Genomic DNA, 23,539 nt, shown 5'->3' with positions numbered 1-23,539 from the left:
TCGACAAGCATCGTCTGCAACTTGCCCAACAGCTCCAACGCAGCGTCCAAATTATCATTGGCGGAGAAGTAGCGCGCAGCCAGATCGAGTGCTGACGCTGTTTCACATGCACTCGGGGGTGGCAATGGATCGTCGCCTCCGTCGGACTCGTCGTCGCTGTCAGCTGTGCTCGCCGCGCCGCAGTTGTGCGGCATCTGGTCACCGCAGGCCGCTTCAATAATCTCGGCATCGCTTAACGGCCCCGATGTCTCCACACCGCTGTCAACGTCTACGAAGCTCTGGAAGTCAACACCCTCCGATAAAGCAGCGTAGGCAGGGTGCAGCGCGACGGAGTCATCACACTGAGCATCCAGCTCTGCCGTGCTGCAGGCTTCTGGGCCTTCAATGAAGCCGCACTTTCGATAACAGTTCGCGACTGTGTCCGCCTTGACAGCATTCCACGATGTTGCCAGCATGTGGCAGGCTCCGAGGAGATTGACGTCGTACGATTTGCCGCTGTCCATACACACAAGAATCCGCTCTAGGAGGTGGTGCCTGTACAGTGTTTTGAGGTTTTTAATAACCCCAAGGTCCATAGGCTGCAGCACAGCCATAGTGTTTTTCGGCAGAAATGCCAGACGGATCGCCTTCAGTCCGCTGATGTCGCAATGGGCTGAACAGTTGTCGACGAACAACAGAACATTCCTGTTCTGTGCCGCAAACTTCCTGTCGAGTGTGCGCAGCCAATCCGTGAAAATTGCTCGCGTCATCCACGACTTTCTGTTGAAAGTATAATCAACAGGGAGAGTTTTTAGCCCTTTAAAGCAGCGAGGCTTCGCTGCTTTGCCTATAACTAGCAAGCGGCACCGTTCCGTGCCAGTCGCGTTTGCGCACACCAACACCGTCACTCTTTCCTTGCTTCTCTTCCCGCCTGAACACTTGTCGCCTTTGTAACTGACAGTCTTGTTCGGCAGCAACTTAAAATAAAGCGCGGTTTCATCTGTATTGAACACATCGCTGAGCGAGTAATCGGCAAGGTAGTCCTTTAGTTGACCTGCTGCAACGGCTTGCGCCGGAGCCACCGTAGCCGGAGCATAGGCGGCGCCCGCGGTAGGGTGGCTACCCGCGTGACCGCGCGTCAGCCAAAAATAGACAAGCCAATGCTTCGACGCTCCGGCAGCGAAAACCTGCTACGGCATGCACCGGAGGGTTGGTTCGGGCAACGAAATTCACGTCTCACCTCGTGCGTGCTGACATGCGTGCTGGCTTATTTTTTTTCTCATCATTCTGCATTTTTTAAAATTTTCAGCGTATTATATTTGCTACGAGGTGACTTCTATATGCGAGGAGCAATGCGAGCCATCGGCGCCTAGTTCAAATTAACCGACGTGGATACCGGCATATTCGAATTATCGGGAGTTTTGACCCATTGAAATACACAGGGCTTTGCCGGGACCCGGCCGTCAGTTCGAATTAACCGGAAGTTCGAATTAAGCGATTTCGAATTAACGAGGTTTTACTGTACATTGAATCCTATGGGAGCTATGCCGGGACCACATGAAAACGACGTAACAACCGGGAAAACGCAGCAGTGAGGAACGTAACAAAGGGGTTCTACTACTAAGTGTTTGTTGGAATGTAGTTTTTCCGTGCACCAGCTGTTGAAAGGTCTGCTGAAGGTGAGAAAATGATGAAATGCTTACAGGAAGGCTGACCTGTACGGGCAGTGGCATGGTTGAAGCTGCTTGTGTTAAGATAAGAGCCAAGGTGGGGATCTCTGGCAAAATAAAATATAAAAGGGAGGGGGCATGAAGGAGTGGCAGTGACAAAAAGTAGCATCTGTTCAGACATGGAGCACACATGCTTTCTACCTTCTTTGTCTGCTATCTGTGAATCTCAACCAGTGTTGGAAGTTTTGCTGGGTAAACTTTTATAATGTGGTTGCGTTGGATTTAGCATGCAGACATCGCTTTGTGCAAAAGGAATCCTGCATCTTCTGTGCAGAATGTGTTATGCAGTGGATGTTAATTACCCATATTAGTCTTGGCTGCATAGTTGCAATCCTAAGTATGCCATGGCTCCTTTTTTTTTTTATCTTCTGTGGTGAAATGCATAATTGTCAGTTGTTGTTTTTTTTTGTGTGTGTTTCCTTAAGCATTCTTGGATAGATCTTGCCTCTCAGTTAGTGGTATTCTTCACAAAGAATGGATTTTAGATGCACGTTGTCAGGGGCAGTAATAAATAGAGCAGCACACTGTGGGCCACAGCCTCACTGCCTGCCTTTGCTCTGCTGCAGGGGAGTCCTGCAGACTCTGATTGAGAAGCACTTCCCGGCACCCAACCGCAAGAAGACTCTGAAGCTTCTGGGGCTGGGTGGCATTGTAGAGGAGCTGAGCCCCTCGCCGCCCCCGTCGTCTTCGACGGGGGGACACAAGCGGAAAAGTGCTCGACAGGCTCGGCAGGGGGTAAAGCGCTACAGGGAAGCTTCCTCAGCAGATGAAAGCGATGTGGACATCAAGAGCGAGCCAGAGAGCGACTTTGAGCCGTCTGTGTCCAGTTCGGCTGCAGAAGAGTCCGAGGCCAGCTCGGCTGTCGAATCGGACGCAGAGGACGACTTCAACCCCTTCGGCGATGACTCGGACAGTGACGGTAAGCTCCCTGGACACTCTAGCTGCTGCTGCTACAATCTGGGGTTCTGGGAAATGGTGCTCCCGCCCTCCCCCCTCCTTTGTTTCGAAAACCCTTGACTTCAGTAAAGTACTGTTAAGCCCGCTTATAACGAACATGACCCTCATGCCCATTCATTCATTACATCCCGATGTTCATACTAAGTAGACTAGAAAGAACAGACTGGACTTGCGTAATGCAAATTTCACAGTGCACTTTTTACATGGATGTGCAGGAGTCACCATAGGCCCGACGAAGTTTTGGCACTGGTTGGTGCATTTTTACATTGCTGTCAGTCTCATCCTTGGCTAGAAAGCAACACAAGCAGTGTGCACATTGCAGTCAACATGCCGATTGTCATCTCGAGGCATGCATTTAGGGCTATTAAGTATCTACGGTCGCTCTTAGTTAATGTGTATATGTCAGCCAGTCTTGAATTTTATACATAGACATGGTCATCTCTGCATCCTACAATGCTTAGTTTTCGACAAGGCGCCATCCTTGCTGAGTGGTCACAGGCAGCAGCCTTTCAATTTCAGTGAAGAGCATGCCGATACTGCGTGCTGATGTGGCGACAATGGATAGCCCACTTAGAAAATGCTCAGTGCTGCCTATGCTTAGTCTTAGCAAGGACCAAATTTTGGCCCAAAGGGCCAAAAAAAAAAAGCCACTTGCAAGTTTAGCGTAGACGCAGCGCAAAAGTGCCTTTGTGGGATGCAGCTATCACCGTGGCAAACAGCTAAAACGAGCTGCCACACGGCGCAACTGCACAGATTGGACAACGTATGCTCACATGCTTGTACTGCATTAAAAGCAATGGGCTCATTCCACAAAATTGCAGCATCAGCGTATGAGAACAGCTTTCAAAACCCCCTCAAAGGCTGCCACTCGCCAAAAGCCCACGCATCAGAGGAACGAAAAAATGGTAGCGAACTCAAATTAGAAGCGCATTAGGAGAGCAACTAATGTAAAGTGAAAGGCATAGGCACCCTGCTGTCGCAGCTTCGCCGCGTCAGCTCGTATCATCGTCCGTCACTTTTCTTTTCCCCCCAGCTCCTGGTTTTGAAGAAATCGGTTATTGTTGCGTATAGCAGAAATGATACTTGATGTGGCCAGAGGACACGCTGCAGCATTGGGTGAGATTGCGGCTCCTGGCAAGCACGATAAGATCTCTTCCTTTATGGCCCACCATAAACATGAATGTGCCCCTCCACCAGCCGTGATTACATTCCTTAGGCCAGCAAGTCTCGTAGTGACCGTGGCATATATGAAAGCTACGACTCTGCACTTGTCTAAGGCCCCCCCCCCCCCCCCCCACACACACACACACACACACACACACACACACACTCTTCCATTCTTGTAACCAGCGTCCTTTTCATAGTTTTCTTGAAAAGCATAAGCTGTCAGGTTTTATATGCTTATGTGCAACTCCGATGGGACCATGGCCACAAAGCATGCTTCCGCATACAGGTGTAAGTGTCTGCAATGTACATTGTAACTCGGTCCCGTGTCCGCAGGCGTTCATTCTATCTGACACTTGGTGCCATAGTCATGATGTGGTGCATTGTAGCTGCCACATAGTCTTCCTTTGTACTAAGTCAGCGTTCATAATGAGTGGCTCAGTTGTATTACTAGAAAATTGGGTGTAATTATATGGGATCCCTGGCGCTGTCAGTTGCCATGTGAACATATGATGGAATTTTGCAGGTTCTTGCCATGCTTATGGGGACATTTCGGAGTCATGATAAGATGTTATTCTACCAGGGCTTTTTTGAGAAGGGTCACATACTGTCAGCTCGGGAACAAACGATTCGGGAACAAAAGTGGGGGGTGGCAAGAATGAATTTTGAGCTTTTTTGTGCAAGCGTGGCAGTCTCCTTTAGATTTTTGGTATTGTTTTAACTCCCCCTCTGTGGCCTTTTTTTTTTTTTTTTTCAGATCCCTGGGCAAGTCGTAAGAACAAATCTAAAGGCAAAAATAAAAAGCTAAAAGCCAAAAAGAAGAAAAAGAACGAGAAGCCCATGGGGAACGGTAAGTGGACAGCAATGTTTGTTTGGTGCAGGTGTGATGCAAAATTTCATGTTTTCTGTGGCTTATCGCATTGCACTTGTACTCATGGTTACTCCCTGCTACCAGGGTGTTGTAAATAGCACGTGTGCGTACAGTAAAGCCTTGGTACCTGACAGGTGCTGGCCATTGGGTATAGGGAAGGTCTGCGTCTTAGTTTGCCTAGTGCATCTTTCAGTTCACAAAGGCAGAGAATCGAGAAGGCTTGTGCAGGGGCCTGTATGCAGTTGTCTGCAGTGTGCTGAGTGTCTGTACCCATCTTGTGGCAGGCACCGTTCCGCAGCCAGTTGTCCGGAGTGCACCCACTGTGGACAGTGAGAAGAAAGCAGCAGGCATGAAGCAGGAGCTACTGGATCGGCTGGAGAAGCTCGGAGAGAAGCTACCTCCCAACACCTTGGACCAACTCATCGACGAGCTCGGCGGGCCCGAGAACGTTGCTGAGGTGAGCGCAGCACAGCCGGAAAGCATGTTCAGTTATGTTCGCTGTCATGCTCAGTGGTGGTGACACTGCCGCAGTTGGGGCCTTATAGCAAGTGAATGTGCCATTTGGCACCACAGCAAGCAAAAACAAGCCGAAAAAAACCCTTGTAATTATGAAGAAGTTAAAAAATCATAAAATAGTTCAGCATTGCCGAAATTTGTAATACAGATTTTTGTCAAATACGCCTGCAAGAGCACTGCACCTTAATCAGTGAAAGGACGGCAACTCATGCTCTCCTTGCTAGAGAAATGGGAAGACCTTTTCCACAGTTTTATCTCAGTTTCAAGGGCATTTGCAGTGATTCTGGAGGCTGCAAAAAATCGAATGCCAGTTAGGTTGACTTGCACAGCACTGCCAACGGCCAACAGTGGCAGGCCAAGTTATGGTGGCTTCCCTGCATTACAGCCCTGTTGCATGAAATATGGTACGTCAGAGTGAAAGCTGACACTGTTTTCACCACCTCCGTGACAGCCTGCATGAGCGCAGGATGGTTACTGTAAGTCTGCAACTGTCCACGCGGCTGCTTTCGGGGGGTTGTGTGACTACCAACCCTCCATGGTGCTGTGTCTTCCGTTGTGCTGTGAGTGAGTGTAAGGTAAAAGCGTGAACATTGCTCGATGCGTCAGGACCAGGCACTAGTGCAGTGTGGCAAAGTCTGCTGCCAGCCATCCAAGTGGCCACCACTTGAGACTAGGGAGTTCGATGTATCCATTTTAGGGCCTACCACGTTTGATGTGCAAAGTAAAAATTTGTTTTTTAAAAGTGCTTTGGAAGAGTGCGATGTGGCAATAATTTGTAATCTTCATGTTCATTATATTGAGGTTATTCGGACTTCATGGGAATGAAAAAAATATCCGAATTACTTGAATGTCAAGTTATCGAATGGCCCCTCAAAGCAGCCAAAAATTGTTCGCATGAAAGCAAAATTTACTAGGTTGGAACCTGAGCAATTGTTATCTTTTAAGATGAAAGCTGCTTGACAACAGCAATTCCTCGCTGTTCCGTCAGTTGCTTTAATTCGTGCACACTATCGGGAAAGGCGGACGCAGAACTGCTCCACAGTGGTAAGGGTCTCTGCAGCTGCATTCAGCGTCCGAAACAGTAGTGCTGGAGCTTCTTTGCATGTAGCGTTGCATATGAGGGGGCCTCACCTCACAAACGGCAAACAGCACGTAACGAGCGCAGAATTTCGGCGCGCTGGAAGAACTGAAATATGACACGGACGGAACTGAGAGAAGCGCGCATTGACTTCGGGGCGGCAGGGTGCCATCGATAATAAGACCTGCAACAAGGCAATCGTCGTACCAAATGGTGTGTGGCATGGTTGATTCGCTTGCGAGCAGAGCTTGCAGGGCTGAGGACATCTTGGCATGGAAATTAGCGGGGTGTGGTAGGTGATGTTTTTGGTTGCACAAAAACCGAAATGAGTGCGTGTGTCATCGCCATTCAGCTCTCACATTTTGTAGATTACTTCAGTGCCAACACACTTGCTTCTCTCAATCATTAACCATATCGGATGTGCATCATTGCTCTGGTAATTTTATTAAGAAATATGTGTAATTATCAGGGAGGCTTTTGAGCACACAGGCTTTAATGATGCTTTGTGTTCATTTCTGTAGAGACAGAGAAGTGCTTTCTGAAACAGGGACAACATGCTTGTGGCAGATGTGCATAGTGATGTTAACAGATGTGGGCATTTCATGTTGCGATGCAAGCTGCTGACTGGTATTCTCTGTGTTGCAGATGACAGGCAGGAAGGGGCGTGTGGTGAGCACGGACAACGGCACCATCCAGTACGAGTCTCGATCTGAAGTCGACGTGCCGTTGGAGACTCTCAACCTCACGGAGAAACAGAGGTTCATGGACGGCGAGAAGGTAGGCGCATCTTCTTCGCTCTGTGCGACTGGTGTACATTGTAAATGCCGAGTGAGGAAGGGACCTTTACTTGTTTTTGCAGCATATTGCCATCATTTCCGAGGCAGCGAGCTCCGGCATATCGCTGCAGTCGGACAGGAGAGCAAAGAACCAAGCTCGCAGGGTCCACATCACCCTTGAGCTGCCCTGGAGTGCTGACCGGGCAGTGCAGCAGTTCGGTATGACCACTACGCACTGTTCTTGCTATCCTGTAGCGTGCATTGCTCTCTGATGGCAGGAGAAAAAAATGGAAACAAAAAGAGCCTGATTGCTAGTCCTTACTTCATCCTGGCAGGACGAACACACCGGTCAAACCAGGTGAATGCCCCAGAGTACATGTTCCTCATTTCGGACTTGGCGGGTGAAAGACGATTTGCCTCCATCGTGGCCAAGCGCCTTGAAAGCTTGGTAAGGCTTCTTCCTGGGAAGTGTTACATCCTTCTGAAAATTCAGTCCAGCTTTATTGGACTGCATGCTTTTAGGCCTCTTTGGTTTCTTGGAAAGATTCAGTCACTGTGCATTTACAAAACTATGAACTGGGTTTTTGAATGAGGTTTTGTTTTATGTTGCTTTGCTTTGGTTGTTCGTGCTTACAGGGGCCACCAGAAATTCTGCATAAATCTATCTTGCAAGTGCAGCTTAGAATTATTGTGCTGAATTGCAGTGTCAGTAAGAGCTGCTTGTTAATAGATGTTATATAGGAGGGGGATATTTTAGACTGTGGCTCGACCATGCTGGATTTAGTACATTTGTCTGGGGTGCTCAAACAGCATGCTCTACGGGGCTGCAGCGGCAGCTGCTGTTGGCCTCATGGTTAGCGATAGCCTGTCTGTGAACACGTGCAGGGTGTTGCCACTTGCAGTTTCATGCTCGAGTGGTTGCCAGTTTCTGCACATGCCTTTCACTGCCCGAAGCAGGTTCATAACAGCAGGAACAAGTGGAATCATGCCACGATTTTTAACTGCAGCAGCAGGGGCATGTGCAGCGGCACTAACTACCGTAAAAACCCGCGTATAATACGAACCCGAATCTAATGCGAGGTAAGGATTTAGAGACACGAAATGGAAAAAAAAAAAAATTGCCCACGTATAATACGAGTGACGAAAGCTCAGAGAGGACATTTATTCAAATCATATCCCGCGCTTCACTTAAATCACTTTCATCTTCAGCACTGCTTTCTTCAGACATTTCTTTATTGATAAATCATCCCAAATGTACACATCTTCCGTGCCATTGAGGGCGTTCAAGATAACGCACTTCTTAAAAGAACGATGCACAGGATCTTCTGGGATGGCCACTTATGCGTCCACGATCCATTTGCACAGCGTGGCTTGCACAGAGTGGCACGGCGTGGCGAAGCCCGCTTCAGCCGCTCGGTTGGCGTCACTGCAGGCTCACCTGAGCTCATCCACTCTGCGTAGCAACGCTTGACTGCCTCCTTCAAGGGTTTGTTTACACAAGCATCAAGGGGCTGTAGTTGTGACGTCATCCCACCCGGAATGACGAGTTCAGTGCCGCAGTCGCGTAGCAGCCTCCTCACCGAGTCGGCCAAATGGCAACGAAACACACCCAGCACAAGGACGGACGGCAGAGACAACAGTGCACCACGTCGCCTACACCACACGGACTTTACCCAGTCCAAGACCAGATGCTCATTCATCCACCCTTTCTCATGACGTGTCACAATGACATTTTTCAGCAGCTCCTCACCTTTCGGCATTGTTTTCCTCTTGAAGATCGCGTAACGGGGGAGCTTGCAGCCATCTGCCGTGCACGATGACTGTAACTCGCGTCTTCTCGTTGCCAGTAGACCGGACACTAACTTGTTTAGACCCCTTCTCGTGCACGGTGAGGGGCGATGGCATGTCCAGGTAAAACTGTGTCTGATCGGCATTGCCTATTTGGTCTAACAGAATGTTCTTTGACTTCGCAAAAAAATAACATGGCGCTGAAAACTCACAAGCAGCTCTTCGAACGCTTCAGGCAGCTTCTGTGAAATCGAGGTCCGCCAGCCTAGTGAAAAGCCTGCATGGCACATGTAGCGATGGATCCAGTGCTTGCTCGCTTTGAAGGCAGAGGGTGGTATCCCTTTTTCTTTTGCAAGCTCTCTAGCTTTTGCCTGCATAAGCTCCACACTCACAGCTAGATGTGCGGCTCGCTGTTGCCGTACGAACTCAGTCAGGCCAAGTTCAATTTCTGGGAATGCGCCATTCGTCGGGCTTCGGGCCGCGAAAGCTTCGTCGCGTTCCGCTGCACGCGAAAAGGCCTTCTTCCTGTCGTCGCCATCCTTGAATGCTTCCCTCGACGACACCAAACTGCCTCCCGGCCGCACTGTTGCCGATGTTCTCCGCAGCTAAAATCACTTTTCGCTTGAAAGCAGCCGAGTACTGTTTTCGAGACCCTGACATTTTGCTCTTAAAAAAACATCCACTCCACGAAGCGTGGCTTACATGCGAGCACATGCGTTGTCAACAGGCACATTGCACACCACGACCCCCCGGCACACCCATCTGATCACCAACAAAGAAACGACATCGTGACGTCGTTGTCGAGAGTAGCGAAGCCAAGCCGTAGCCACGCCGCAATAACAAAACCAAAACTTCGAGCAACTTCAAAAATTTTTGTTCGGGTCTGCAAATAGTACGAGGCAGAAATTTAGGACGCTAATTATGGGGAAAAAACCTCATATTATACGCGGATTTTTACGGTACTACTTGCAGCTTTTGCCGCGGGGCAGTCTGATTGGCCACACCACAAGTGACATTATGGAATGAGGAGTATTCTATAATAAAATCTATAGAAGTAGCTGACAGTGGCACTTGCATCAGTTGTACTATTGCTGTGTGCCATGGATGACCACTTCTCTTCAAAGGCTCTCGAGCCGAGGTGTAATGGAAAAGTCGGGATTGTGGAGTGTGAGGCGCAGAAGCAGAGATGCAAGAATTTCCCACCAGCTGCTGCAGAATGTTGAGTTGCACAGGCGAGGTAACTGTCGGCAAGTTCTTGTATTAGGGACACAACAGCCTTCGTGCACCACCTCTTTCACTCAATGCTAGACACAGCGCCTCAGGTAACAGATGGTGCAAACCGCAACTAGCAGCTAGTTGAACGTGAGAAAGTTATTTGTCACACTGACATGCTCACAGATAGGCTGTCGCAAACAGAGGCCAGTGGAAAGTGTACACAGTGTTGAGCATGCACCTCAAGCACTCTAGATGAGTGGGTGGCCATCTGTGTGCAATATGATAATCGAATTGCTGTAAACTGGTCTATGTGTGTGCACGCACAATAAATGCATGAGTGTGTACAAACTGCACACTGTGGCAAATGAAATGTAGAACAAAAGACTGCTGTAATTGTGCTTACATTTGTGGGGAGTTGATATGTGTTGCTATTGATTGCTGTTTTCTTATGTGTGAGCATTTCTTAATTGTTATCAGGGCACAACTTTCTCGTATAGCACCTGCTAATGTTGGCTGTATGCCTTGGCTTCACTTATTTTGAGGATCACGGCCTTATTAGGAAAGAGTGGTGCAGTGTCGGGACTTTTTATTACTGGCCACTTTTCTGTTCACGTGGTTGAACCATTTTGCTGTCTACAGGGTGCACTGACCCATGGTGACAGGAGAGCTGGCGAGTCTAGGGACCTTTCACGATTCAACATTGACAACAAGGTATGTGCGCAGTCAGGTTGTATAGGTCTGCTGGGTGTGCATGTAGCTCATGTTGTTGTTGACATTTTTCCAGTATGGCCGAGCTGCCCTGGAAACCATGATGCGTGGCTTGATGGAGATGGAAGTCCCGCCCCTAGTTCCACCGCCCGAGGACTACGAGGGGGACTTCTTTGCCGGTGGGTTGACGCGTTTGGCTTTGTGAAGTTGCCACTTACGCTGCTGCAGGGGGGAACGCGAAAACTGTGTGATGTCACTTAGCTGGTGGTTTTAACTTTCGGATAATTTATTGTACCTTGGGGTCATCAAATTCTGTGCATTTCAGGGGCCAACCTCAGAAAAACTTGAACATTAGAGCTGCGCACAATGTGAAGGCATGGTTATGAAAAGGGGGAAATTTTAATACCTTACCAGTTCGCTATACTTCCTTAACCATGAGCTAGTAGAATAGGAACTATGTATAGGTGACCAAAATGCATGTACAGGTGCAGCCAAAATAATAGAGATTCCTTAGAGTCGCATGTGAGCATCCGAGTGGCATTTGCAAGTATAGGTATTGAGTACCTCCTGATTTTCTCTAGATAGAGCAGAAGCGAGCTCTGTATTATTATGGCTGTGACAGCACACTTTATTATGCCTCTGGCCTTGGCCATCCAAGGTCAGAACACTTCATTGATTGCAATGATCGTTGGTGGCATTACGTAATGCTTAAAAGGAATTTGGGGGGGGGGGGGGGGGGGGGATTCTCTCTGAGCATATTCCATCTGTCTGTGAGCACATGTGCATGCATGCTAATTTGTTTTATTCAGGCAGAAATTTCATTCTTTAAGCCTTGTAGACATTGGTACACATATTTTCCATACAAACCGGCTTCTAGAGTTGTGGAGGTGAACTGCATTGAACTGGGGTGGCACTGCTTGTGCTGTGTACTTGCTGCAGACTGTTTTTTGTGCCTTGCTCTGTAGGGCATGCTTTGTTTCGAAGAAGCCGCAGTGTTCACCCCCTTTTCTCGTGCATTTCTTTGTGTAGATTGCCGAAAAGCGCTGGTGGGCGTAGGCTTGGTTAACGAAGATGAATTTAGCAAGATGCAGACACTCGACAAAGGTGAGTGAACTGGATTGTCTTGGGAGTTGAAGCTGCAGGCGTCATTTTGCTTTTATATTTTTCATGCTTGCGTGTGTATGAGTTTTAATCCGGAATTCTTGATAGTATGCTTGTGCATCAAATGGCCCTGCTTACTTGGTACAGTTTCTATATCAGTGTAGAGTTCTGACAGTTTCCAGCAAATGACGTTTATCCACGTGCATTCTGTTTGTGCCTCCATTGCAAAAAAAAAGTTGTCAGCAAATGATGGCTGTCACTAGAGGAGCAACGCCACATGCGAGTGATGTGCTTGCAGTAGCGATCGCATATTTCATCTGCACATCCCAAATTACTTCTTAAATTCGTTTGAATGGCAGCGTGGTGGCCATCCGATGTAAATAATACCTTAGTGGCCACCAGTGCCAAACAGAGGAAGCAAGGACGACGCTATTAAAGTGTCTTTGTTAATGTACTATGCTTGTTACATGGGCTCTTGCTGTTGAAGTCTCTCTCTCTCTGTATCTGCATGTGTCCAAGTTGAACTGCATTTGTGCCTCTTTGTTTGTGAGAGTGTCTCACTGTCCTCTCTTACTGACCCAGACTACAACAACATGAGCAAGTTTCTGAACCGCATCCTGGGCATTGAGGTGGAGCTGCAGAATGCCCTGTTCAAGTACTTCACGGACACCTTGGATGCCATCATCTCAGAGGCCAAGCGCACTGGCCGCTATGACCTGGGCATCCTGGACCTGGGCACAGCGGGCGACAACGTACGGCGCGTCAAGGTGGACGAGTTCATCCGCAACCACGCCACTGGGACGGCCAAAACAGAACTGCACACTGTCGGCGTGGAGCGCGGCCTCTCCTTCGAGGCTTCCCAGGACATCTGGAAGGAGTTGACAGGAAAGGAAGAGGGATACTATCTTTCCAACCAGGTGAGGAGGAGCCCACTTTTTCTTTTTTTTTTTACTTTTATAGTTCCTCTTTGCATTGATAGCACTTCCCACAATATACAGTAATCCCTCGTTATAGCGAAGTCAGTGGGATGGCGGAAAAATTCTTTATAAGCGGTAATTCAGTATATGCGACCACCCGAAAAAATCTAAAACAGTCGAGCTTTAATTGTGCTGCAAACTGCGAGGAAGTAAAAATACAGTTTATTCAGTGAAGCAATACTTTATTCAATTGCAGAAAAGGCAGTGAGCTTTGGCTGTTTCAAGTTCTCATCGGGCGCGTGCAACCCCTGCTCTAATCTGACCAAGCATTGCACGAGGCCGCGGTCGCCGCCAATGCATTTGACCATCGGGGTATTTCGAATCGCGAGGGCAATGGCCACTTTTATGGGGGTATTTAGGGGGTATTTTGAAGGCAGTGGCCTCTTTTATAAGGTTGGGAGGGGGGGGGGGGGGGGGTCCACGGAAGACTACAAGAGTATCGCACTGGAAAGCACCGCAAATGCCATGGCTCAAGTCTGAGGTTGTGTTTGTTGTGCTCAGGAAACTATTAGCCGCTCATTCTGGGTACGCAGCGCGGGCTTGAAAACAGAACGGTTTTGCAGTAGAGGCTTTGCATGATTACTGGGTGATTTTTTTCCCGAGGTGTGCAGCCATGAAGTTTGCAGAGCAAGAGTTTTGGACGCACTGTTGTCGACAAGAATGTGCCAATTCTACGGTCCGAGTGTCAGTGTTCGCGCAGTGCCGCGTTTGCACCGTTGACAAATGTCTAGGAACAAAATTCAATGACCCTACCATCCATTTATACCGTATGTTTAGTCGTATGGCGCAAATCAATCATGACCGTTTCGAGAAAATCGCCATGGAACACCGTGCTTGCCTTGACCTGCCATTTGTGACAGCCTGACTCGCCGCCGGCGATGCTTGGACTTTTCGTGTTTTCGTTATCGGTCGATTTGCACTGTCAAAAGTGCAACGAAGCTAGGGGCGGTGTTTTACTGCGATGCAGGCTGATTATGGCGAGCAGCAAGCAAATTTTTAGACCGGCTTCCCCAAAGTCATCGTCCCTCCTCGCGTCGAGGAAACACGGCAAAGGGCTTGCGACCAGGCAGCAGCTCGACAACACCGTTGTTCACACTTGCAAGTGCGACCTGCGGGTTGCCTTCTCGCTTGAAGCGAAAACTCTCAGGAATGACATTGTTCGCGTGCTTTCGAGAGTTTCGTCTGCTTTGGCTGATGTGAAGCGGTTAAGCTTAACGACAATTATGGCAGCCAGGGAGCAGCCCAGTTCGTTGCCCGGCGCGTCTGCGGTCGGTGTCGTTGCCGAAAGCTCAGCTCGCTAGTGTGAATGGGCTCATAATCGGAGGGACACCTCTTTTGTCCTTTTTGGCTTGTTTCAATGCCAGAAGTGCTCTTTAGAGTGGTAAAATTTTGCTCATTGAGCGCACCCCATGGAATGCTACGGTACAAGTCTGCCCACAGTCCTTTGGTCACTTTTCGGCACCCGAGAGACCGCGGTTTTCTGGCATTGCAAAGCATCAGGAAAACTTTATTTTCGTGTGGATTCTATCACGGGGACACCAGCGATGCTATTGCGACCGATTCAAGCGCGCTGCACCATGGAATTTGACGGCTTCCATTGACTTCGCTGCAAACAGCTGGGGGCATTCGGCACTCGCTTAGTACCCGTTACTAGGCTGGTCACCGGCCGTAGGTTTGGTACTTTTGTGGCCTGTTCTGTGCCTGCATGAGACTAATTCGTTGGCGGTAATAATTTGACACTGCATGTGCAAAAGGCTCGCCATCACTCGGCGATGATGCCTCCGATCGCCACTTCGCTCTAAGCGGGCCAAGCACTTCGTGCACTTCGAGTAATGCGGCTTAAAATGCGTGCGTTTGGGTCAGGACCAGAAGAAATTTCGAATAAAGCGATATTTCAAGTAAAGCGATTTCGTTATAATGAGGGGTTACTGTACTATGGAGAACTTGCAATAGCTTTCAAGGCATTTTACCTACATTTCTTTCTGCATTTTACTTCAAGAGAGCGAAGGGATACAGCACCTAGTCACCCAAATGCTACATACAGTAGCACCCCATATGTTGCGTCCCTGGATTTTGTGTTTTTCATGAGCAGGGCATCAGACATTCTGCGCATGCTTACTGATTGCAAGAACAATGAAGCCTTGCAAGTTCTAGAGCAGCATGTTGTGCTTGCTAGAAATTTTTAAAAAAGACGCCGTACTGCAATCTAGGTTGGTTCATAGGTACTGATAGCCACACGTGAGGCTTGGGGAGTGTCCCTCATCAGCCACTTTTGTTTCCTTTAGCTTTTCGTCATGAGCAATAGCCTGCCCGGCTTTCTTTGCCGCCTTTTATTATGGCAACCCATGCGACCAGCGCTCGCCACATGTCGAAGAAGAGGGGATGGTACCAACACGTGCTACACAGGACGCTGGGACGTTCGCCGCGATTGGGCACCGCCGTCCTTGCCTCCGCTGATCTCCACATAAAGAAGAACAAACTAGAGCAGGTTACTGGTTGTACTGATATATGGCACCACAGGACCAAGGGTTTGCATGCAATACGTAATGACATCAATTGTTGTGGCACTGATGCTTAGCTTATCAAGTGCCACCAGGACTGCGCTTGCACCTCGTGGGTTGCAGGGCAATATTTGGGCTCTTTCGCACCGCACGATAGCTTCGCCCACCACGACACCATGAAGATGCTATGGTTGGGGCAGGCGCTGCTCCTGCGGCAGCGCAGCACGTAGCACGAGGCAGGCTAAAAGCTTCGCCAAAGTTCGTTTGGGTCCGCTTCGGTGTTCTCTTCCATTCGGGTGCCAAGGTCACCTGTGGCGCGGTGAAAGTGGGCGCTAAAAGCATCTGACAATTATGTACAGTTATTCCACAGTGGGATTCTACTGTATTATTACACTTGTTACTGATGCCAAAAATGGGCTGGCTAGCCAGCTAGGGACTTCTGTAATGGGAAGCACGGCTGCCCAGCAGCTGGTTACAGGTGCAGTCTCACTGATGCTTCAGTGATGGCAGGTTTGAACAGCAGGTTATCCCACTTGTGCTGACTCCCGAGACCGAAACTCGGCAAGCTTCGCAGGGGTCTAGCTGGGTCTGCTTTGCCCGCGCAAGGCCCATCAAACTCCCTGGCTAGAATTGGTCATCTATCTCGTGGTTATCGAGTATGAGCAGGATTGTCATTTTTGGGTGTAAGGATTCCCTTCGTGCCCTCATGTACCTCTCTCATGAAACACTGGCCTGTGGCCACAAGACTCGTGGCATGTTTGCAGGGATGGACCTCTCCCAGCCTATGTCAGTGGCACGCGTGTGGGTGGTCTAGTGGGCAGAACTTGCGGCTTCTGGCAGCAGAGTGCAACAGTCGCAGCATCTACTGTGGCAAGGCTTCTCTAATTGAGAGGGGTCCATAAATCCTCCTCCAATTTTGTCCACGGTCCCTTCCCGCTCTTTTTTTTTTTTTTTTTTTTTTTGAAGTCATGTTGTTCACTACAGGGAAAAGTTCGCCCCGCGTTGCGGTGGGAATTTCCTTAGTAAACACTCTCTTCAGTACTTAGGGATGAGTTAGTGAGTTCTGGTGTGAGCTTTTACTCTAAAGCGAGGCTGAAGGAATTGTTGAAGACAGGGATTTTCGGCTTGGTGCTTCACATTTTCAGCTGGTTTGTTGCTTCATTGGTTGTGTGTGTGTGAACATGAGAGAGAGAGAGAAAAGCTTCTTGACGTGGCACGTGGCTGTATGCAGGTGCGCAATGGCAAAAAGACGGCTGTGCTAGCTGTCGCGGACCAAGCTAGGCGGTCAAAGGAGAAGAAGGATAAGTTCTTCCGCCTGTACAGGCCAAACACGGGCCTCCAGGTTCGACAGGAGAGCCTCACAGAGTTGAAGAGCAAGTACAAAAAGGTGAGCATGTGCTCCTTTCTGTTACCACTCTGGCATCGGTGTCTGGGCTTTGCTTACATGGCGTGCTGGAATATGCCTTGCAGGTCACTCCAGATGAAGCTCAGCCACATTGGAAGGAACAGTACGATTCTTCTGAAACAACATGTAGCCACGTTTACTGGTAAGTTGCTGCATGCTCCATTCACCTGACAATGCAGGAATATCAATACCCACACCCATTGTTTGAACGTTGATCCGCAATGGGTGACCATGTCCCTTATGGTGGAAAAGGAGGCATCCTAGTTTGGGAAACTCTGTGAACAGTTTTGTTGTCATGTTGTGAATGCACTGCACCTTGCAAAGTAAAAGGAAAATGTACTTAAAAGCACTCTTGCAAGGTCGTTTTCTAAAAATAAAGCTTTTGCCACAGTTTCATTAGTGCAGCCCATTACTGCAAGCCAAGACAATCGCAAGGCACATTCAGTACCTGGACACACTAAACGGCAGAATCTGTTGGTGGCCTATGGTGAGCTTTGAATAGCATTGGCTGTATTAACAGCAAAACCTCGTTAATTCTGGCTGCGTGGAACTGGGAAATACCGTACAGTGCAGTCCACTTATAACGATAAGTTGACTTAAGAGTATCAGCTTATGCGTTGAGGCTATAAAGAAAAAAAAACATATATAACGATATGTTTGTGACTGAATATCAAATACAGCAATCAGAATTTTATCCGTCTGGACATCGTTTTTCGTGCTGAGCATGACATTCGCGGTGCAAAGTTCTCTTGAATGATGTCGAGTTGGGGTGAAAACTCCGGATACGCGAGTTCGCCGTGCCTGCCGCCATTTTTCCCGTGCGCGCCGATTACGAAAGCCACGGAGAGCGAGCATCGCGAGTTGGCATAAGCTCTTCAAGACTGCGCCAGTTGCTCCGTGTGTCGCCCGCGTCGCCTGCGCTACGAAAGGAGCACGGCGGGAAAGAGAGGGGGGCAACGATTTTTGGAGGACTCTCGCAGTGGCTTCAAAGTGAGTGCGCTTGTCAAGAAGCATGGGCTTGTGCAGTCGACGATATCGACGATTTTGAAAACGGGTAGCGCGACGATCATGAAGGCTGGAGCCAGCGATCATGCTGACCACCGGGAAAGGGTTAGGGACCCTTTGTATGCTGACATTGAAGAGGCATTGAAACAGTGGTTCCTTTGTACCCGTGCGCAGAATGTGCCCATCAGTGGGCCAATACTGGCCGCAAATGCCCATGAATAGCATTGGCTGTATTAACAGCAAAACCTCGTTCATTCGGGCTGCGTGGAACTGGGAAATACCGTACAGTGCAGTCCACTTATAACGATACCACATATAACTATATATCGGTTATAATGATAAGTTGACTTAAGAGTATCAACTTATACATTGAGGCTATGGAAAAAAACCGTATACAGTCGCCGACCGATTTTTCAGACTCGAAGGGACCCGAAAAATGGTCCGAATAATCGAACAGTCCGAAAAATTTGTGAAGTACAAGAAAATCACTTTATTGAGATGAAATCGGATGAAAAATGTCACTGATTTTACGTTGCGGCAATTTTTTCTTTCTGTCGACAAGTTGCGCGTGTATTTGTGCCAAAGTTGTATTTTACTGTACACGCTAGACAGCAAGGTCACTGCATTTAGTTGGAATACTTCCCACGCTTCTTTGGTGGACCCTGCGGGGCCATGTTGTCCCAACCCGAGTGTGCACCACACCGCTCGTCAAACACAGGCAAAGATAAGGCACTTTTCGTTCAAAGCGGCGGAACCGCTGGACGCAGTAACAAAACGGCGAACGGATGTAACTTCGGGAAGACTGAGCGCCACTCGGTCGACGCGGTCCGAGACACCCAAATGACGAAACAGCAAATGGCGAACGCATGAGACCCGTTGCGGTGGCTCAGTGGTTAGGGTGCTCGGATACTGATCCGGAGTACCCGGGTTGTAACCCGACCGCGGAGGCCGCGGTTCCATGGAGCCGAAGCGCTAAGGCGCCGGTGTGCTGTGCGATGTTAAAGATCCCTAAGTGGTCGAAATTATTCCGGAGCCCTCCATTATGGCACCTCTCTTGTCCTTTCTTCTCTCAGTCCCTCCTTTATCCCTTCCCGCCGAGATGTGAGATAGGTCTTGCACAATTTCCTTCCCCCAACAACCAATTTTCAATGTATGGGACAAGCAATAACAGCCCGCGACAATGTCGGCGACAAAAACATGTTGACGGCGATGACAATCCGGCTGCCACCTCGGAGTGTCAGAGATCGCAGGGACCTCTACTGGCAACAATGAGGTACCGAAAGTATGTCAAGCCAATCCAACTTCAGCGTAAATCCCCTGAATCCAAGATGGCTCCTTTTGCGCCGGCGAAAAGCCGATATGATGGCCGATTTTGGCCCGCAAGCGACTGAAATAAGTCCGAACAATCGAACTTTCAGACTTTTGAAGTTTGAAATATCCATCGCGAATATGTATACGCTTCTTTGGGGCGACTGACGGTGCCTCATCGAGGCCCGAAATATCCTGCAAATCTGAATTATTGGAGTCCGAATTACCCGTCGGCTAGTGTATGTTCTTCGAGGAGGTCACCGACGAGGCGATCGCCGAGCATGTGTCGTCATGGCAGAGTGCGGCGTTGTGCGACGGCAGCAGTGACTGCGACGACGAAAATGACACTGGCCCACCTTCGACACCGATGACTGCGCAAAGTGCGCTGTGTAAGATCGAATCACTCATCGACTTTATGCACGCGAAAGGGTTGCCGCCAGTGTACGCACAGCAGCTGGATGCAAAGCACACTGCAGTAGTGAAACTGCAACTGCCACGCAAGGAAGTGCCCATCTCAAATTACTTTAGCGCACCTAACGCATGAGGTGCTTGTTAAACGTGACAAATAAACGCGTTGTTTCTAAAATCATGCGTTCTGCAATTACTCTTCTTCAGCGCAAGTGTAAAACTTGAGTCAGGAGCTACAAAGGTGTTTGGCAGCCATTTTTATGGCAGTTCAGATATAGCGATGATCGGTTATCGGGCATGTAAGGGCCGCACTTTTTTTTTTCTTCCAGATTTGAGGGCCAATTTTCGGGGTGCGGCCCATACACTCGATTTGCAAAGAAAAAAAAATTAAGTAGAAACACACCAATCAGGAAGTCAGCGCATTTATTCTATGTTTAATCGCCACTTGCGGAGTATTCAGACTCCAAGATGGTGCTGTGCTCCGGTGCACGCTCATGCCACAAAGTCGCGCAGCACGTCCGCTGTCAATGCGTAGCCTTAGTTCTGTCACTTCCATCACTTAGCAGAGCAGCTCTTCTTCCAGTTCGGGAAGCTTGCAAGGCTTGCCTCGGAAAGCGCGCTTTTTGCAGCTTGTGTTTCTCAATGCATCCTTTTGGTTGCACCGTCGTCGGACGCACTTCTCGGCCACGTCAAATTTCCTGCTCGCTGAGTGCTTGCCGTGTTCGACAGAAAACTCCCAACCGTGTAGCAGTTAAGGTACTTGCCCATCGTGTTAAAACTACTAAAACTGCAACTCTCGGCGGCAACAAGCGAAAGCCACAACTACGATGAACCACAACTCTCGTGCCTTTGACAGCCACAAAACGCTGGAGCTGGTGATACTGATGCCAATATGGATAGCGGGAGCTGGTGGCGGGGAAAAAGTTAGCGATGATGATCATGAGCTGCGGCCTCTGGCGCCATCCATGGGCAGCACCTTGAAACTCCTGTGCACATGCGTTTCCTCCGCGATCAAGCGCACAGTTAATCGCAGCCGGAGGTGATCGCGGAGGCCCCGGCGCGCGCATTTCGAAGGCTATTCCCGCGTGGGTCTTGTGGAAAGTTTGGGTGCGGCCCTTACACGGATATTATTTTTTGCTAATATTTCCTTCTGGAAAACAGGGTGCTGCCCATACACGGGTGCGGCCCTTACATGAGTTTATATGGTATTTTTCAAAATTTGAAAATCCAAAGTGGTGGTTGACTTGCATTCGAAACCAAATCACGACACCATAAATAAAGACGAGATAAATGAGATATCAGGCAGTCTATAGTGTGGTTGCATTTTTGCATCACCCTTGGTGCTGGCCTTGAGGAGCTGCTGTGGCAACGCGCGAAACCTGCACCCCCTCCCCACAGCAAACCGGCACCCCCCCTCCACTCCCCACATGTGGCTGCAGATCGGAGCTGCTGATAAGCAGCGACGGTCCAATAATTCATTTGCGTTCTACCCTTAATATGCGCCCTCCAAGTGTTTTTTTTTTTTTAACTTTCTGCTGCACACTCGGTGCTCAAGGAAGCGTCGATAGTTTATAGAAGGGCTGCTGTTCCAATCGTGCGCCACTTGGAACGGCAGCGGTGCCAGGGAGTGTCAGTAGCCGGCGGAAGAGCCGATGCCGCTCACACGCAGTTTCTCTTTGGCTCTGATGCATTTCACTACTGCCAGCCGCATTTCAAGTTTTAAAGTAGTGCTTCTTCAGTCATCACTTGTGCTCCAGGTCCGGTAAGCGACTGGTGCTCGTTCAAAGCTGCGTTCAAGATTGCTGTCGTTCTTTACGCCGAAGCAACGAACAACTGTGCGCCAAGGCACAAGTTCGACGTTCACAGCGAGTGAGACAGGCGTGGCAGCTGCAGCGAGGCAAAATTTTTAGCTGCTTCACGCGATGTGATGTGGCTGTTTGCGAAGTGCGGTATTTCGCTAAACAAGGATGTTCGAACGACGTGCTGTGGGACTGCAGCAGCGATCACGATGGCAGCGCTAGTGAGGACGATATGGCGCAAGTGTGGATAAGTAGTCCTGTGACTAATACATTTTCGTTTTGGAATGTGCCCACGAGCAGGCCCGCACGTGGCAGCGGATAGTGGCAGCCGCAGGATAATGCTGTTGTATTCTATTACTAAAGGTGAAGCTTAAACGACCTCCAAGTATTTTTTCATTATTCATAAATGTGATATGGGTGGTCAACTTAACAACCGTGTAAATATAGTATGTCCCGAATTCCAAAGGCCCAAATAAATGAATGGCCGCCAGAAAACTCAAAAACCGTTTACATCTTAGCAAGTTTAGCTGCTTTAGCAATGGAAACTGGATGGCAGTGATCGACTTTTCACAGTTTCTTTGGATGCTTCACTACATGCACACTGTTAGGATTGTCAAGACAGGTCTGCTCCAAAATGTAATGGCCTCTGTGGCTTTCTTCATGATGCAACGCAATAGCAGCGAAGCCTCCTTGCACACGACGTCGTCACATGTGAAGAAGCTCTGTGACCAGAGCATGATGAGCTCTCAGTTTAGGTGCTCAGGAAAACGGACCGCGGGGTGGAAACGAGGGAAGCATGTGTTGACGCCATGATGGCGAGATGCAGGAGGAAATGAGACTGATACGCCATTTAGCATCCGAGCTGCCATCGCCATGGTCTGGAGCGGAACTCCGAAAAAGGAAACCCAAACATTGCAACTGCAGAATCACTTGGCGAGAGGCCCTCCAAATGTTGTCAGTTTCAGTTTCAGAAAAAAACCTTTATTACACGAATGGCTCAAGGCCACAGTTGATTAGGGGTGGGGAATTCATAGTGGGGATTAATAGCCGCCTTGTATATACGATATGCACAACGTCTCTCTTTGCCGCCCGTGCAGCTGAATTCTGTCTTCATAGATCAGTATCCAACTGGGACGATGCTGCCGATGGCTATTCTCTTCACACATGCCGTTGTGTGCATGTCAGATGTGCATGCGAACCTCTCTGAACTGACATTTAACATGATGCGGGATATTTGGACGATTGCTCACTGCGTCTTTCATACTGCGACATGGCCTCCAGTTGGGAGCCTGTCCAAATTGGCAGGTGCCATATGTACTTAATGGGCATTGACTGGGGCTTTATCAGTAGTCCGAATAAATGGGTGGTCAAATTAATGAGGTTTTACTGTATATCTTTCTGCATTCTCATTCTCAAGATCATTTTATTTTACATTTGAATCATTTGTATAGTGCCTACTAACATGAAACAAGTGAGGTGATGTCTCCAGAGTGCTTCTGTTGCAAGTGCATTCTGCTGCAAGTGTCGGTGAAACTTCATTTAACGAATTGCAATTCCAGCATTCCACAGCATTACAAAGCACACGGAAAGTGTGGCAACAAGTTTGTCACTCTGCATACTGTTCCCTTGATGGGAGTCTGCATTGTCTGACCTTGTCGTAATGCGGAACGAATGCATTTACAAGATTGCGTGCCTTTGCTTCTGCACATTGACTTGATTAAACAGGTTGTAGTAATATTTAGGCAGGTTTTTTCACTTGACCTGAAATAAAAAATTATGCAAGTTATCAAAATGAATGGTCTGATAGTGCTCCCAAGCACTAAGTAGGTGACCCAAGGTGAGGTTGGATCTGTTGTCTTTATCACTGTAGGAATTCATCATGTTTTTATCGCTCAAAATGAATGGCACACAGAGTTTTGCATCCATCAGGACCACATCAGGTGTTTCTTGTCTGTTTCGAATGGGGCCGAGTGTGGTGCATGCAAAATCTTGATGCTGAGCATGTGTGACTGGCGAATGTGTGCTTGTGGAAACAGGTACAGCAGCTGCCGCAAGAAGAACATGGGCCTGGCGTGCGAGGTAGGGCTGAGGCGGCGCACATACCATGTGCTCAGCGGATCAGTGCTGGCCGTCTGGGCCAAGGTGGAGAGCGTGCTCAGCTCCATACATGGCCACAGCAGTTCCTCCAAGCTGCAGGTGGTGCGCCTCAAGACGGAGGACAACCTGCGCATTGTCGGTCAGTGCCTTACTTTT

General features: G+C 48.9%; 1 protein-coding gene across 3 annotated transcripts in view; it reads left to right on the top strand.

Annotated features, from left to right (window-relative positions):
- Positions 1 to 23,539, top strand: part of LOC144121350 (protein strawberry notch homolog 1-like) — a 55,298-nt gene that overhangs the window by 27,322 nt on the left and 4,437 nt on the right. For all 3 annotated transcript variants that reach the window (XM_077654535.1, XM_077654537.1, XM_077654536.1), the window contains exons 14-26: positions 2,276 to 2,628; positions 4,588 to 4,680; positions 4,986 to 5,158; positions 6,941 to 7,072; positions 7,155 to 7,290; positions 7,407 to 7,519; positions 10,714 to 10,785; positions 10,859 to 10,961; positions 11,812 to 11,886; positions 12,466 to 12,800; positions 16,593 to 16,748; positions 16,832 to 16,908; positions 23,323 to 23,522. In XM_077654535.1, the coding sequence (XP_077510661.1) occupies positions 2,276 to 2,628; positions 4,588 to 4,680; positions 4,986 to 5,158; positions 6,941 to 7,072; positions 7,155 to 7,290; positions 7,407 to 7,519; positions 10,714 to 10,785; positions 10,859 to 10,961; positions 11,812 to 11,886; positions 12,466 to 12,800; positions 16,593 to 16,748; positions 16,832 to 16,908; positions 23,323 to 23,522 (2,018 nt within the window). The remainder of the gene's footprint in view (positions 1 to 2,275; positions 2,629 to 4,587; positions 4,681 to 4,985; positions 5,159 to 6,940; positions 7,073 to 7,154; positions 7,291 to 7,406; positions 7,520 to 10,713; positions 10,786 to 10,858; positions 10,962 to 11,811; positions 11,887 to 12,465; positions 12,801 to 16,592; positions 16,749 to 16,831; positions 16,909 to 23,322; positions 23,523 to 23,539) is intronic.

This window comes from Amblyomma americanum, chromosome 2 (assembly GCF_052857255.1).
Source record: "Amblyomma americanum isolate KBUSLIRL-KWMA chromosome 2, ASM5285725v1, whole genome shotgun sequence".
Classification (NCBI taxonomy): Eukaryota; Metazoa; Arthropoda; class Arachnida; order Ixodida; family Ixodidae; genus Amblyomma; species Amblyomma americanum.
Note: the sequence above shows the minus strand (reverse complement) of the source record. Positions and strands in the feature narration are given on the sequence as shown.